Raw genomic sequence first — 18,334 nt, forward strand, 5'->3', positions numbered from 1 at the left:
AAAGAGGTGGCCCAAACTTGACAGACCCTGGGCTCCAAAGGTGTTGAGAAGATAAATCAATTTGCTTGTTGCACAGTTGCCAGTTGCCAGACCAACAAAAAGGTTTAATTAACGAACAAATGTCAACTGGTGCGGCTGGAACACTTAAGGCCAAGCAGCAGCAACTTTTGTCCGCAATTAGGGCTCGAATGAATGACAGTCTGAATGAATTACTAACTGACTAAATGACTAACTGAATGGCGGAGATGGTGGATGGCAGATGTGTGTTCAAGTTCCAGTTGAACAAGCATTTGTATGGCCAAGTGCTCGATTGTGTGATAAGAGATTTCTTGTGCTCAATTAAAGCCAAAATGTAACTTTAATACATTGAGGACATGGCTCAAGAACAGGACCAATTAAATACAATAGCTGTTCTTTTTGGCCGGTCATTTAGAACTGCATGTGTAAGCAAATCAGGTTAAGCTATAGGTACAGATCGGTACTATGTAAGATTTAAAAGGATTATTACATCTTTAGAGAATTGCAGCTAGGACACTTTATTGTCATTGTAGAGCAAAGTTCAAACTTCAAAAATACAGCATCAGGAAAGGAGCAAATGGCATTTAGTTTTCCCACTTAAGTGCCAGCAAATTCCAACGAAATTGAAACCAAAAGCCAACAACTAACAAACCGAAAGCGAATAAATTGTCACTTGCCAGTTGCTTGAATTGAAAGTGCAAATATTAACATTCAAAGCAATCCAACACTTGTGGCATACATATCTATTTGGACAGCAGTCTTCACTGCAAGTCCTTTTGGCCGGCTTACAACAATGATGTCCCAGTGTCAAGAGTATCCTTGTGTTCCCCGCCAGCTTCAATTCCCAGCGATGTTCGCACTCAATCTCTGGGTGCCTGCCGACTGCAGGCGGTGTCCTCTTCAGAAATCAAAAGTTGAATGCGAAAGCAGTGCAAACAATGAGTGAGTGTTACCACTGCGAGTGCGAACGAGACACAGGAAATATTTTACGCTTTTTTTAAAATATTTTTAGGATCAGCTGCAAACTACTCAAATATTTTATTTCGCACTTATAGAGTTGCCCAAAGGTGTGCAGAAGTATATACAACTTGAACAAGTTGTCTAAACACTTTAACACACAATGTGTGCAGAAGTTAAGTCTGTTTCATATTTGGCATTCTCAAGTAACACAATAACTTTGCTATAAAACATAACCGCAGAATTATAACATAAATTCAACGGATTTTCTATCCGTGCACTCTCCGCAGGATATCAAATAATGTTTGAACTGGCTGGCATCTCAACCGAGCGCCGGATGAACATTTTGCATTCGTGTTGACACAGGCCTGGGATTTCGCAGAGTCGAGTGTTAATCAAATTAGTAGCAGGTCAATGCAAATGGCAAACATCAGACGGCAAACGGCAAACAGCAAATAGCAAATAGCAAATGCATGTGAGCTGTTTATACAATGTCGCATGGCAACGCTAAAATATCCTGGCCAAATATCTCCAGTAGGGAAACTCATTAGGCACGGTCTGAAGTGCTTAAGTATTTGGCCTGTGCTCCTGCCATTAAGTAAGAGGACCCACTGAAATGTCGCATTATAAATAATTAATGCGTGTTTAAACTTATAATGTGTTGAGCTTTTAACGCACGCTCGCAGCACATTTATTTTTGGTGGTTATTAAATTAAAAGGGCAAACACACATTGGCTCAGTATTAACAGGCAGCAAACTTGCAAGCCTTCATAAAGTGAGCATTCAGCAGAAATCTTTAAGAGCCAATTAGCCAAATGTACGAGTGTTCCATGCTCAAAGTTCACATTGCGCATTGGAAATTAATTCAATTAACTCGATAATGACTATGTCACAGAATGCGGCATCGAGAACCACTTCCAATTAACCCTCGTTCGCCAATGCCAATTTTGTGCCACTACAGCAAAACTGGGAGATAGCAAAGGATTATCACATTTCGGTAGGGGATTACTATGTTGTGAGTGATATTCCCTGTTTAATTTTCATTAAACAAAATGCTTTTGCATTTCGACCGTTGCGTAAATTTGCACTAACGCATGTGCATACCCAATATGGGCATATAGTATTTGGGCAAAAAATTATTAAATTCAATGAATTATTTATTTAGCAGGTGGCGCTGACTGAATAAACCCGCATACTCCAATTAACACGAAGCGGCCAAAAACAAATACACGCTGAGAGGGGCATAAATTTCAATTGAAAAAATATATTTATGTCAAATTTAAGCCGATTAATGACCAACGGAAAGCGAAATGCTACGGCTACCTATTGAAATCAATTAAAATGCCAATGCCAATGCACAATGCACAATGCTTGGCAATAGTGAGTGCCGAAGGACATTAAAATTTAAATGGATTTTTTTTCCAGTTGGGCAATAAATTTCGTAAAATCAAAATGACAATTTGCCCGAAATTGTTGTTGTCCGTCATTAAAAAGTTCAATTATCATTGCTGGCCATCATTTGCCAACCTGCCACAAACAAGGAATGTGAATCCCTCAAATTACAAACTTTAAATTGAGTCATAAAATGGCACACAAAACTGGTCACAAAATTATTTAATTAATGGCTCACGTCCATGTCCATCTTTCGTCGGCATTAATCCCGCAAAATGAAATGCGATTAAAACTGAATGCTGGCAAATACATATTTAATTAAAAATTCCTTTTTATTTGCGTACAAATTAAACAACATATGTAAGCGAGGTGTGGCTGTGCAATTGGTGCCGACTCTTGTTTACATCTGCATTCAGATTTTAATTGACTTGGCAAATAATAAAGAAAATGCATTCACTTTTTTGCTTCGGCAATTGTATGAATTTCTGTGGGCTTATAAAATGATTATAGATAATTTAATGGAAATCCGATTGAAAAATAGGTTTACATTTCGTTATACTCTTAAGTAATTTTAAGTGCGCATGGCTTGTTTTTTTGTTGATTTTAATGAATGTAAATTATTATTTTTTAAAGTATAATCTATTAGTAAAAAGATTTTCTTCTAATGCCCTTGAACAGCGCCTATTCAAATACAATTTTCAAGGCAACCACTATGCACTTTTGCTAAAAAACATTTTAATCAAAGGAAAGGCCCTTTACCACACTCCATAAAGCAGGAAAGAGGGGAAAAAAATGAATAATCAAAATCATAAACATTTGCCTAAGTGGTCTGAGAGCATGCCGAATCGCGTCCAGGGTCATGAAGTAAAAACTAAAAACCATGAAGTGGTTGCCGAATAAAATATTAGGCATTAATATTCACACCCTTCGAGGGCTCACGACGGGGTCATGACCCGGCAATCGCCACATCCCCCCAACTTCATACCAATCCCAGCCTGCCGGGATAGGACGTAGGGCCTGACCTTTTTGGCAAAGTGAGCAGCAATAAAAGTTTAAATAGAAGTGCCAACAAACCACAACAGCACTCATCACGCTCCAACGCCATCGACCATCAGCAAATGGGGCAGGTGGAAGTGGGCCTGGTAAAGCGGAAAACACTCCCGAAAAACACATAACAAAAAAAAAAAAAACAGGAAAAAAGAAAATACGGAAACCCCAAAGCAGACAAGCTAACAAGGATTAGTGGAAAATTTGCTGAAGGCAGCATTATCCAAAATATATATTCGGTTTGCCAAACACCAATGGTCTTTAATTAAGAATACAAAAGCTGAAATCTGATTGAAAACTTTAAAAGTGCGTTTTCAGCCAAATTGAAAACCTTTAATTAGCCTAATTTAGCAATGTGAAAATCGAATGTTGTAAAATGCAAATTATTTTCTAATCTGGTTCTCGATAATTTGCTTATGCAATGGCACGAAAGTGTTAAACATTTTCCATTATGCGATTGCGCATGAAAATTGTTTTTATGCATAATGCATTAGGTAGAAAAAAGCTTAAAGTTTTGATAATCGCGATGGCTACTGGGATTTTTGGCGAATGACTAAAAATTAAATAAAATTAAATTCAGCGAACAATTTAGAAATCATTAAATATATTTTTAGCGCATAAGTGGGTTTAAAATCATTTATTTTCAATACCATCTGTATTAGCTGGGAAAACGCTAATGACGTGAGCAAAAAGATTAAATTATCCCACTCGCCTTTGTGGCGCTTTTTGTGCAATTTTCCAGCATTGTGCGGGGTTAAAGAGTAGAAGCAATAATACTCAAATAAAACATTTACAGGCACAGACGACGAAAAACTGTAAATGACATGCCGAGCGGGGGAAAACTCGAGGGGGGAAAAGCGGAAAACTGCGGTTGGACCACAAAAACAGAGCAGACTCGTTGCCATCGTCTCTTGTCGTTTGTCGTTTGCTCGAGTCAAGTGGAGTTGAAGGAGCTGCGAGTGCACTTCATTTCGTTGCCCCCCTCGGCACTTCAACGACCCCCTTTTGAAACCGCTTTTCAGCCCCACCTCTTATGGCCCCCTTTGAACCCCTTTGAGTCCCTCTTTCGGCGGCAGTTGCCTCATAAATTGAAACCGAAAAAATTCGCTAGGCACTTGGAAAAGAGACTGCCTACGGCAAATAGATAAAGACAGAATCTACGAGGGGACAGGTAGAAATGGCCGAAGAATCTGCAGAAAATGTACACTTGAAAGTTTGCACTTCTAAAGTATCTGCGTATTACCATATTTGCCAGAAAAATTCAGTTTACAAAAATCATTGGAGCTTACGTACTAAAATTCAAATGCAATGGTCAATTAAAGGCTGATACTTAAAATTCCAACATAATTTGTTGTATTATTAAGCAATTTATAGTTCTCCCTCAAGCTGATTAGACACTTGAAATGATTTAATATATTAATTTTAGTACAATTGTTTCTAGTTTTCTGCGTGTATGAACGTGCAGAAAATCGGGTTTCAGGTGGCAGCAACATTTAGTTCACTTTGCCTATTTCCTTACCCGTTTTCCGGAGATCCGCTTCACTTCACTCCATCCGAGAAAACAACAAAACCGCAAATGCGACAAAAGCAGAATGCAATTCGCACTTGAAACTCTGTGGCGCCAACAACAACAAGGATAACAGCCAGGATGCAAAGGAAAGATCCTTACTTCTGTGGGGAAACAAAAAAAAAACTCAAAAAAAAAAACTCTCGCAGGCAAAAGTCCGCGGTTTGCTTTTCCACTTTTCTTTTTCTCAGCAGCAAACTGCTGCTCCCCAATTTGCTGCAGAAAATGAAAATTTAAATTTTTAACCAACGCCGAGCAGGCTGGCCAGAAAGTTTTCCAGCTACACTTTTTACCGCTGCCGTCACTGCAGCTGGGAAATTTCACACATTTCCCACAGCGCATTTTCGCAACCTGTTTCTTTTTTTTTTGTTTTGTTTTTGTCAACGAACGAAGGAAGCCGTCAAGCTGTTCGGAAGAGTGATGAATGAATGGAAAGCCCGCGCAGTCGTTTTTATTTAGCATAATGAAAAGGGAAAACGGCAAACCGGGAAACCGAATGATGTTTGATTGAAGCTCGAAACCGGTGCTAGCCATCCACGTTTTGGAGACGGAATGTGGGAATCCTCCTGGGGCAGCACTTTCGTTGGGTTTTGTTTCGCACTGCTTACGAGCTAACAACAATCATCAGCACACTGGTGCCCCGGGCCAAGGAATGCACATCCGACACCGTGTATCCTGGCCACTTTCCCCGCCCATTTTCTAGGACCTCCCATCCTGTCAGCATGCAACAAATGCCTCGAGTGCATAACTGCCTGCCAGGCTCCACACTGTGAGAAACATGAGCTGAGAAACACAATGCAAAAGTTGTGGTTCATCTGAGTTATTCTTATCATGGTGGAACATATTTTGTTGGAAGCTTAATTCTTTTTATCCGCTTATAAACTAAAGGTACGTAACAATTTCCGAAAACTATAAATAATTTCCCAAGATTTGGGCTTAGAAAAAATATAATTTCGTTCACCTGAGATATCCTTATTTCAAGCTTAATTCCTTTGTATGAGCTTCTAACTAAAGATACGTAACAATTTTCAAAAACATATTTATGAAGTGGACAAGACTTGGGCTTAGAAAAAAATTGAAAAGTTATTGTTCACCTGGGTTATCCTAATCATACTTGAACATATTCTGTTCGAAGCTTAATTCTTTTTTATCCGCTTATAAACAGTTTTCAAAAGCATGCTGGTAAAATTCCAAAGATTTGCTCGCTGTGCATTCTCTAAGCTCTGACTTTCACCCTGACTCCGGCATAAATCATGGCTGGCATTTGCATGTTCCGCAACCTCCTTCTGCATGCAGCTAATCTTCGTCCTGGCCAAGTGGGAAGTGCATCCTTTGTATGCCTTTTGTTTGCTTTCATGTACTTGCTCAATTAAAAAATTGCTCCAGTAGGGGGCAATTCGGGTTTGCCTTGTCGGGCAATTAATATGTTTGGTCTCCGGTAGAGAAAGCATTTTTAATTGCATTTTCTCACGAAAGGCTGCAATTTCGCTTGCCTGGCCTTTTCACACCTATAAATATGTAAATTCTTTTCCTTTCACCTGCATTGAAAGGAAAACGTGGCTTATATCTGCCCAGATAATATTAATTGCTGCTGCATTTGTGAAGTTATCTGAACTGACCCTTATTCGCAGTGAATCTTACGTCTTTTGGGGCATAGAAAAATAAAAAAATATGCAGAGTTAAGATCTAGAGCCCTTTGCTTTCGGCCTAAGCTGAACAGCAACTGTTTCTTGATTTGGCCAAATAGAATAAACTTTCCTCGTTTTTGTCGCTCGGAAAACCGAAGGGAAAACTCTCACTTTGAATGGAAACGCAGGCGCCAACTGGAATTTCGAAAGCCGAGAGGAACTCTCCAAAGAAAAAGAGTTGATGTAAGTTATAAAAACTCAGAGTGAGATTGATGTCTTTCAAGGCTGAATGGGTCTTTTTAAAACCGGGGTCTTCGAACTATTAGCAAATAATAAGACATCTTCCAAGTTATTACAATATAAAAAATGTATAAAAATAAATGGCAAAATGATTTGAAAATTCCTAAAAATATAAGTCCACTCGAACGATGAAATCAAAATTTAAATATCAATAAAAACATTGCTTTCCTAATGCTTAAAAACATGTACACACCAGACTAATAGTTTTCTTGCTGAACACTGCTTAGGTCATGAATTCAACATTTATAAATTGCTATAAATTTTTCTGGTCCTCCTATCTCAATTTGCATTCCATTTGAACCATGCTAAATATTTCTATTAGAAAAATAAATCTCAACCTTTAGCCACAACTAGCACAAGAATAAAAATTCCGCAATCTGGTGAGTAACAAATATTTTTAATTCTGCTGATTGTAGTTATCTACAACTACAAAGGTAAACGAAAAATTCTTATGAACAAACGTTGCAAAAATGTGTGCAATTAAAAACTCTCAGCATACAGAAAAAAGTAGAAGTAAAAAATCAGAAACAAGTGGAAAGAAAATGTAAATTCAGCAAAACAAACATAAGAGAAATTAAAAGAAGCCCAAAGAAGGTTCTGGGAATCATTGGATTTTAATTAACAACGAAAAAAACAGGCAAAGGGGGCAAAAAAGCGGTAACAAAGCCAAAGGACCTTCGGCATTGATAAAAAAAAAAACAGAATACACATGCATATTATGTGCACTTTGTGCTCTCGTTGTTTTTTTGTGTTTTTTAGTTTACTCCGGGACTTTGGTCCTTGGTTTGCACTCAATGATTTTGGGTTTTCATAGCATGATTGCACTTTTGCGGCATTTCATTTACTTGATTTTTCACTCGGCTGTGGTAATCAAACAGTTTATTTGTACCGATTTCTTGGGAATCTTAGCCAAAGGATTTTCAGCTATTTTAAATCAATCAATCAAACTTGTGGTGCTGTGAAAGTTACAAAAAAATGGTTACTGAAAACTATTGCTGACTTAAAAAAGATATATTTATAATTTAAAGTTGCTTCATTTTGCCCCTTAAAAAAATTAAATTTTTTTTATTAAATTGTATACTTTATTGACCTTGAACTTTGTTTTTTTGTGGCTTTGTATTGTTGAAATAAATAGTTATGCTTTTTTTTAGGGGCTTCACAGAGGCTTGCCTGAAATCTGTGAAAGCTGGAATAACACACGAATGCTGCCAGACTCGGTGATGAATCTAGGCCCCAGGATGCATTGCGCCATATACAATCCCCCATCAGACCGTCGAGAATCCTTTCCAGTCGCTGGCGACACACGCACCGGGTCAATTTCATGCAACACAAACAACAAGGGGACGAGATTTTGCAAGGGGCATGGGGAAGGGGCAAGGGGATGGGGCAAGGGGCAGCTTTGCTGCGTGGAGGACACGTTTTCCCCCCTTTCACCCGCTTTTCCGGCGCTTTTCCTTTGAGGGGCAACCAGGCGGACAGAAAGGCGTGCAGGTGCTCAGCTGTAACTAAACGTCCGTTTTAACATTGCCACCTGATGGTCCTGCTTCTTGTTTCCCGGATTTTGGATGGGGATGCGGCATGTGGCATGTGGCACATGTCAGTTGCTGGTCACGTCGGATGCTGTGGCATAATTGATAGTTCAATCTGTTGCAGATCAAACGCTTGACAGCAGCCAACAGATCAAGCTGAAAAATTGTCCAGCAGCAAGTTTGGCCAAAAAGGAGGAAGCATGTGATTATAGGTATTTCCACCTCGGCGTTGAGCTAAAGATTTATTTTCAGTTGTAGTAAGTATTAAGTTCATACATGAGTATCTGCAAGTATTGTTTGCAATCAACTTTTGAAGTTTATTTTTTGCATTCATATTCTGTAGTTTAGTTTACCTAAATGTGAAGCACTTTATTATTTTAATCTCAAAAAATCCTCACCAAAATAATCCGCACTCTTCTTTTATGCAACTTTATTTTGATATTAATGGATTTGGCCTTTCAGGCTGCACTTTATATTTCCCAACTTCGTGAGCGTTTGTCAACGCAAAGGCGACTGGAGAAGGGATGGATAAAAAAAGCTCAGCCAGACAGCATAAAAACATCTTTTAGACAAATAGATTTGTATGCTTTTAAGTAATTTGCAGTACAAATTGAAATTCCATGGCTAGCTTTCTACTGCAACTGCAGCTTGCAATTCTACTTTAACCTGGAGATAAAAATTCTTCAATCTCTTTATACATTTTCAACTAATTCTACTTTAATGCCGTTTTTTGTGTGCTACTCATGTTTTGTCGCTTAATTTTAATGGCTTGCCGGGCATTAAATTTCTAGCTTCATTCACGTTTATGCTCGCATTTTTATTTGTGTAATTTACGCGTCGAGTGCTGATCATAAATTGTGACTGGAACCTCGCTGTCGGAAAAGTCACGTGGGCTCATTAAAGAGCCAACAACGCCATGAACTCGAACAAGAACAATAAGTGTAATAACAGCAGCAATAAGAGTCACAAACGGTGCACACAAAACACATGCGAACAGGATAAAATGATTTACCTTCGAAAGGGAGGAATATAAAATGACAGTCATTTTTGAAGCAATACGTGTGTAGAAATACTCTAGTCGGGGAAATACTTAATGAAAACCCCAGAGACACCTCCTGCCTTATATTTTGCTAAAAATTAACCTTTGTAAACAAATCAATCTATGACGCCAAGATAAGACTTCAATACGTCATTGGTTTATCACTAGATTAGAATATTACGGAAACTGTCTTGCGCTGCTCGTGTTGAAATGGCACTTAAGAAAAATAATTCAAAAGTTGACGATAACACAGAATCGAAAATCACAATCACTAAAATGAAAACGAATTTCAAAGAATTTCTAATTAAATCTAATCAAAATGTCATTAATATAAGCTATCGAAGCTATGTCAACAAATACCTTTCCTATAGACATTTGGCCCAGTTAATAAGTTAGTGTGGAGTTAAGCGCGAAAGAGAACAGACCAATTAAAAATAATTTAGTACAATTTGGAAAGGGAAATTGTTATGCAAGGTAAAACTATGATATTTTGGAAGTACATGGCATTCATTTAAATACTAATAATTGGTGTCTGTAAGTGTAGTAATTCTAATATATAGTTTATTTATTCGTTTAATTCCAGATAATAACTTTAAGTCCCTGCCATGGCTTCTGGTGGTTATAGCAGTATTTTGGAGCTGGCAGCTAAATGTTTTGGCCCTGCCAAGAATCGAACCTTATCATGAAACCTGTAACAATGAACAGAGATACGAAAACCAGGTGATGTGCAAGAACAAGGAGTTCGGTGCTTTGGTTCCGTATCCGGATAATTGTAGTTTGTTCCTGGTCTGTGACTGTCTCTATCCAACGGTGAAGCTGTGTCCCGCAAATCTCTGGTGGGATAATAAGACCCAGCTGTGCAATTATCCACAAGCTGTGGAATGTATATACTACTCCATTGAAACGCCAGAACCTACGGATGGAACTACCCGAATTACGCCAGAACCAACATCCAGTACTCAAAAGATAACGCCAGAACCCACAGAACCACCATCTAGTACGGCAAAGATAACGACAGAAACCAGTCCGCTGATAACCAAAGAAACATCCTCTACACCAAGTAACCCCCCAACATCCAGTTGGGATCCACCACCTGCACCACCGGGAATTTCAGATGACTACTGTCGCAATAAGGAGGATGGCTCCGTACATTATTATCCCTATGATTGCCAAGCCTATATAAACTGCACTTACGGCTGGCCGGTGCTAAATTATTGTATTGAAGACAAGGTTTTCAATAGGTACCTGGACATTTGCGATACTCCCGATGTTGCTGACTGCGAGGAGCTGCCCCTTCCCACGACCACAACAGATATACCGCCCACTTCAACGACTGAGGAGGATGTGGTTTGCGGTCCAACGCCGGAGGGAATTGAAGAGGATTATTGTGTGCCGAAGGGAAATGGTTTCTATGAGTATCCTTACAATTGCAGTGGATACTTGGCCTGCAAGAATGGCTGCACCGATTTGGATTACTGCCAACCAGATAAACTCTTTAATAACTGGCTGCACATCTGCGATACACCCGACTCCGTGTGGTGTGATCCCTCGCCATTCCCCACAACTCCGGGAACAACCCGAAACCCAACAACTTCTTCGGTCACTACAACTCCTTCAATCTCTACAACTCCTTCAACTCCTACAACACTTCCTTCTGATGGTTCCAGTACAACCGAAATTGTCAGTAGCACCACAGAGATTACGACCACTACCCCTGGACTTCCCTCTGATGTTGATCCAAATGATTGTAGAGATGAGAAGGACGGCACTGTTTTTGCCTACATAGGAAATTGTTCCGAGTACTTGATATGTAAAGACAATCAGGTGCAAATGGGTCATTGTCCTCCTAATACTCTCTTCAATCCCGACTGGCTTGTATGCGATGAGCCAGATGATGTAGTGTGCCTGGGAGATCGCACCACCACGCCCATTCCAACCACCACGCCCACTACTACTACAGAAAGAACCACTCCCACCACGACTACCACCACAGTGGCCACAACTTTGGGACCAGATCAGCTTTGCGATGGTCAAGAGTTGGGAACTTCTTTTCCCTATACTGATGATTGCAGCAAGTATTATCTTTGCTTGGGCGACGGCAAATGGACTCTGGCACCCTGCATATACGCCAGTTACTTTGATCCCAGCACAGGACAGTGTGGACCTGATGTGTCGCCCGATGCTTGTAAAGCCTCACAAGTCACCACCACCACAACAACAACAACGACAGAGGCCACAACAACCGAAAGAGACACCACCCCCAAATCCACAACTCAAGAACCCATAACCACTGAAAGGACAACCACAACTGAGGCCCCAAAAACTGGTATTTGTGGTGGTCGAAATGAGAACGAGAATATTGCTTATCCCAACAACTGTAACAAGTATATTGTGTGCGTTTCACCAATTCCCATTGCCTTCTTCTGTCCCGATGACACATTCTTCAGTTCAAAGTTACAAAAGTGCATTGCTGATTGGGAAGAAAGTGATTGTGAGGGTGATCAGAGTACCACGACTGTTGAACCAGGCTATACTAAACCTCCTCCTGAACCCACCATGTGTACCAACAGCAGTCGGGATACTTTTCCATATCCGGATAACTGTCAATGGTTCATACGCTGTGTGGATGACTACATTTACATGATGGACGTCTGCAATTGTGGGGAGTACTACGATCCAATTACTGAAAAGTGTGGAGCAGATGTACCTTCAGATGCCTGTCGATGGGATTACACTTCAACCACATCCACTACCAGTGAGCCGACCACGACCACAGCGGTTACGAGACCGCCACCGCAGAAAGGACCATGTGACGATGTCGAGGATGGTGCTCTTGTCGCCTATCCCAACGATTGCTCGAAATATATTAAGTGCGATAGACCCATTGCGGTGGCCTTTGAATGCGATGAAGGAGATGAATTTAGTGTGGAGCTTGGAAAATGTGTGGATGCTTCACTTGCCAATTGTTCGATTACAACCACTGCAAAGCCAACGGATTCGACGACGACACCAAAAGACGGGGAAGGCTCAACAACGCCTTCTGAACCACCAACATCATCATCTTCAGAATCCTCCACAGAATCTTCTACAGAATCAACAACAGAATTAACAACAGTATCAACAACACAATCTACAACAGAATCATCCACAGATTCAACAACTGAATCAACAACTGAATCAACAACAGAATCATCTACAGCATCATCTACTGAATCTTCTGAATCGCCCTCAACAATTTCTACAACACCGGAATCTTCTACAATTGAACCGGGATCAACAACACCAGAAGGCACTACTACTGCCAAGCCGGCAGAGGGAATTTGTGAAGGCAAGACAGACGACTCTTTGGTACCCTACCCGAGAAACTGTACCAAGTATATAAAGTGCCAATATCCAATACCAGTTGGTTACGATTGTCCGGATGGCTTGGAGTTTAGTCCCACGGAACTGACTTGCATGGATCCCGAACTAGCTGGTTGCAGTACTAAGTTAACCACACCAGGACTTACAACAGAAGCTTCGTCTTCCCCGGTAACCACAGTCTCGACAACACCGATTACAACTACAGAATTGCCAACCACTTCGAAGACCACTACTACCGAGTCAACAACAATATCAACAACTACCACAGAATCAACTACAGATGTAACCACTCCCTCGACAACTACAACCGAATCAACAACTCCCAAAATAACAACTAACGAATCAACAACTACCGAGTCTACAACTACCACAGAATCAACTACAGATTCAACAACTCCTGAATCAACTACCACAGAGTCAACAACCGTTTCAACAACTCCGAAGACAACAACCGAATCAACAACAGTATCAACAACCGAATCGACGACCACTGTGGCTACTCCAACAACTCTAGATCCGAACACCCCTAATATTTGCTGTGGCCAAGCTCTTGGAACTCTGCTTCCGTATCCCAATGACTGCGGTCGCTATGTCGTTTGTGACTATCCCATTCCATATGCCGTGGATTGTGATGAGGGAACGATCTTCAATGATGAACTTCTTCAATGCACCTCTGCGCCCAATGAAAGGTGTCTTTTCATTGAATTTTAAAAAAATGTAATAATAAAGCATACAGCAGAGCAATACCAATCTTTTTTATTTCAGTTCTTTTTGCTACCCCACAAAATCAATTGGGTAAATGCACAAATGCTCAATAACTGAGAATCGCTTAATATATTCCTTACTCCTTACACTACTAGGGCTTTGTAAGTCCTTTTTTAAGTGTTGAATATGTTAGACATAAACTGCCTCCTGCTTTGGTATCCATTACATGCAAACCCTTTTCCGTAATTCGTCGCAACAAAATGAAACCAAGAAAAAACGTAATTTACCACTTAACACAGTCAATTCCCCCGGCAGGTAGCAAGCCGATTGGAATTGTAGAACCTCCTGGCGAAAGGATTGCAAAAGAAGACCCTCAAGGGGATGCAAACGCGCGACAGTATTTTTAGCAACAGGCTAAAAGCAGTTTCCCCTTGACAATGCCACGTCCAATATCTGCTCGCTTACAAGTTTCAGCCATTTATCGTAGCCTGATACTGGCGTTCTTGGCCGAAAGCTGAGACCCTCGGAAGCTCGTCTAATCAGATTTGGGGTTGGCCACATAAAAACACAATTGCCAAGGAATTATCCTTAGGGTGTGAGGTGGCAGGCAGAACATATACAATTGAGGGTAAATATAACAAGCACCAGGATAAGTTGTTCAGTTTTGTTGTTGCCACTGCGGCATTTGTTGTTGCTGTTGTGGAAATCGAAGAAAGGAAACCAAGGCAAGTTATGTATGTGAGTAGCAATGACAGTAACGACACAAAATGAACACAATTCGAGCAAATTGTTTGGCAATAATGTTAACTTAATGCGTTCCATTTGTCGCACTTGAATCGATAGACACGCGCAAAGGCGCTCCTTGGAGTTGGAGTGATTTGTAACGCTTTGATAGCCACCCAGGATAAACAAGGATTTGTGCTTGTGTGTCTATAGGGATAACCGTGAAGGAGCCCCAAAATTGAGCAACAAGTCACAAGAATATCACTTAATTGGAGATAAGCCTTCGCCTTACAGCAGAACCGATTAAATGATTTCAAATTGGGATTTTATCATTAAATACTCATAAATTAAATGTTGATTGCCTGGGTGTCGCCTAAAACTGAATCTCGATGCCAAGCTGGGTAATAAAAAAACAATTTCGCCTAGATTTGCGTTGCCAGATTTAGTTGAATCACTGCCAAAATGAAAGGCTTGCCCAAAAGTGTAGAACAGGCAAAACACACTAAGTTGGATACACTTCTGAAAATGACTTTGTTAGACTTTTAAATATTACTCAAGAAGCAGTTATGCATTCTTTTTTCTTCCATTATTAAAAGCTACTTTAATGCTTAGTGATATTCTTCGGCATTATTTTTTTGAGGCAATTCAAGTCATTATATTTCAATGTATTCCCTGAAGGCGGTCTTACCTATATTGGGCAAGTGGCCAATACTTTCCAAAAGCCCATAAATGTACCACTTAGTGTATGCATAATGTGTGCCAAGAATGACGTAGCGTTAGAGTTTAATAGTGCAAGTTTTTGGGGGCATAAAACAACACTTAAAACTAATTACAGGTAAGAATTCCCCAGTTAATTGCTAACGAGGGCAACATAAAAGGGGGAATAGATGGAAACTTTCACAAAACTCACAAATTGTAACGATATCTAGACATAACTAACAATTATCAAAATCTCACAGCGATGCAATTGAAGGAGAAAACATTTTCGAAGCACTCGACACATGCACATGTATATCAAATTGCCATTGCAGAAACTACGAATTTCCCTTCTTGCCTCGTTGCATTTCGTATCCGTAGTTGCATGGGGTTAGTTTATAAAAGTTTTGCTGCCGCATATTAATGTGCAACTCCATCCATTTATGTAAAATGTATTTTATGTTTCCCGCGAGAATTTATACCATGTGCTGGATGCCCGAGCAGTTAGACAGACAGCCAAAGTTCAGGCCTTTCGATGTTTTTTTGCCATGTTTGTGCTGTATTAAATGGCAAAATTTCATTGCGAAAATTGGTAACTTTGAAATATTTACATTTCACTAAAATTTCATAAAAAGCTTATGCAAAATAAATGGGTATGGAAAAGCCGGAAAAGTGGTTTACTGGTATTTATGAAAACATAATCAAATGTTATAGCCAGTTTGGGGCAAATGCAACTAAACTATACCCAGGCCGACTGAGTGTTTTTTTTAGGGGCAAGGGAAAAGTGCTCGTAACTTTTAGCACGACTGTCGGTTTCGAGTTCAGTGAACTGAAAACATTTGTTTAAAGTTTAAAGGTTTTCATTTCAGGTAGAATTTACATCAACAACTTAAACGAGCGAATCATAAGGATAGATATTTTTGGTTTAAATTATTTTAATGATAATAACTAAATTGTTCGATTTGTACCTCAAAAGCCTTAATTATATTATTTATTGATTGACTCCCAATCTAAAAGTTACTTAGGCACATTCCAAACTAATTTCCAAGCCAGAAGGTTAGGTAAAGCCGTGCGAATCATAAATTCCCAATTCATTTGGAAAAGTTCACCTGTAATCCAATACTCCCCTTATATCACACACCTCTGGCAATCCATCCACTTAAGATAAACCTCAGCCCACTTTCGGTGAGATAACAGCATGTAAGCCTTGTCATAACACGATTCGGTCATATAAAAACAAAATTCGCACAAATTTAACGCCTCCGACGCAGACGTTTAGCTTTTTATGGCCCAGCCACGCCCACTTGGAGGACCTAACCCCCACCGCCCACGCAGCATTCATATTCATAAAAGGCAGCGACTCATCATTATTTGTCATGGGTGCATGTAAACAAGTCAACAAAAAAGAGAGAAAAATCATGAGTCACGCATAAAATTTTATGAACTGAGGGGTCGAGAAAGGATACTCCCGCAAATGAAGGATGAAGAAGGAAATGCGAATTCATGCCAACATTGCGTATACGCAACGGCTTTGTGGCTTAATTAAAAATCAGCGTGTGGCATTAAAATAATTTCTTCAGTGCGGTTCATTGCAAAAAGAAAAAGTTTAGCACGCATATCATAATTAAAATGAGCATTTTTTTCTTATTTGTCATATTAAAAATCTCGAACTATATATTAAAACTTCGAAAATAGTAGATGACACTGATTGAATCACATATATTCAAAGCTTGGAAAACTGTTCCTAACTATGGCCCTATAATTATGAAACGCAATGTTCCTAAGCTGTAATGCCTATTTTAATTTTAATGGTTTTGACAAATGTAAACTAAAATGTGGGTTTAACCCATAGTCGAATTTTTTAGCTTTCCCTATACATTTTCCTCCACTGCATTCATAACATTCCTTTGTCGGTGATTCGCGTTTCGAAGAAAGCGGGGAAAGCGAGAGTGAGTGCCAGATTAATTAAATTGATTTCCACTCCTCCCCGTGGCGAGATTTTAATTAAACCTTTTTCGATAGATTTTCTAGCACGAGGAAAAAGAGGAAGAGCTTAAGCAAACTGCACCTTTCAAATGTTTTTGGTGCTTTAAGAAATTCAAATTGCTAAAAGTTGGCGAATTGTAAATTTTGTTATTACAAGCCAGGCCAACGCTCCCACAATTGGCTTTCTTTATTGCTACCCAACGAAGTTCAGCTACAAGTCAAAGTTTTTCCCCCTGGATGTGTGTACTCAACTCTGTGTGGAGTCGTGTGTTTATTTAATATCTATAAAATAAATTAAACATTCATATTCCGTTTATTTACTTAGGCAAATTGAGTTTTCACAGTTGACATGCTGAATACGTTGAAAAAGCGAGAAGAAAACCCTGTAGAAATTCCTATCCGCGAGTCATGCAGACGGATGGAAAACGGGCAGGTTGTACGAAAAAAAAAAAGAAGAAAAAGGATTCAAGAGTTGGCTATGTCATCCACAACGGTCTGTAAACAGGAAACGAGTGTCTGTTGCATGCAGGGAGTGACAAATGTCATGAAATATTCAAATTGGCAAAAGTTTTGCTGTCGCTGTCGAAATCACTTTGGGCCAAACACATTTTAGGCAAAACTTTCGGCACAACTTTAATTGGTACCAAGAAAAAATTCCACTCCACTACTTTGTGCCATTTATCATAGACCAAGACACCTTAACAGCACATAATTGGCAATTGAGTACAATATAGAATATCATAAATACATAAAACTCAACCTTTTGAAGATCAGGCGGGGGCACACAGCAAACCAACATAAATCACAAGCCCCCGGAGCCATGGAAAAAATATTTGTAAGTTGAGCAAGAACCGCAAACACTTGCCCCCAGAAGAGTACACACATGGAAAACGCTTCGTTTTCATTGTGTAAATATTTAAGCAAACAATAAAACTCGAAACAGGAGCTGGCCAAAAAGAGGGCGGCCTGCTGGCTACTGCTGTAGCAGGTGTCAAATGTTGCGGCCAAAAGGAAAAGCAAAGTCAGTTGCACAGAGAACCACTGCCCCTCTTTTCCCTTCGAAAATTTATGACAAACTCTGGCAGACAAACACAAACGTTTGAATTCGCCCATATGCTTAGAATAAAAAGTGAAGAAAAAAGGTGCGATCTGGGGGCCACGACTTTCAGATACCTATTAACTAAATATTCAAGGTGTGTTAAAGTCAGCTTGAATTAATTAAATATAAAAGATTCATAACTTGTAGTACCTTTTAATCGAGTTAACTAGTATTGAAAATTATTGAATTACCTTTAAGTCTCTCATTCATCAAACCAGCATGGCCACACGACAACCTCAAAAAAAAAGGAACTCAAAAATGGCTTTGCGGAACTTTTCGGTACGT

General features: G+C 39.6%; 1 protein-coding gene across 1 annotated transcript; it reads left to right on the forward strand.

Moving 5' to 3' along the window:
- Positions 1–7,014: 7,014 nt before the first annotated feature.
- On the forward strand, positions 7,015–13,578 carry LOC6533061 (mucin-2). The gene is made up of 4 exons (XM_039374263.2): positions 7,015–7,289; positions 8,061–8,505; positions 8,563–9,951; positions 10,061–13,578. The coding sequence occupies exons 3-4, from the start codon at positions 9,945–9,947 to the stop codon at positions 13,549–13,551; spliced, it is 3,498 nt and encodes a 1,165-aa protein (XP_039230197.1). The 5' UTR covers positions 7,015–7,289; positions 8,061–8,505; positions 8,563–9,944; the 3' UTR covers positions 13,552–13,578.
- Positions 13,579–18,334: the final 4,756 nt, after the last annotated feature.

The sequence above is a fragment of the Drosophila yakuba genome, chromosome 3L, assembly GCF_016746365.2.
Source record: "Drosophila yakuba strain Tai18E2 chromosome 3L, Prin_Dyak_Tai18E2_2.1, whole genome shotgun sequence".
NCBI lineage: Eukaryota > Metazoa > Arthropoda > Insecta > Diptera > Drosophilidae > Drosophila > Drosophila yakuba.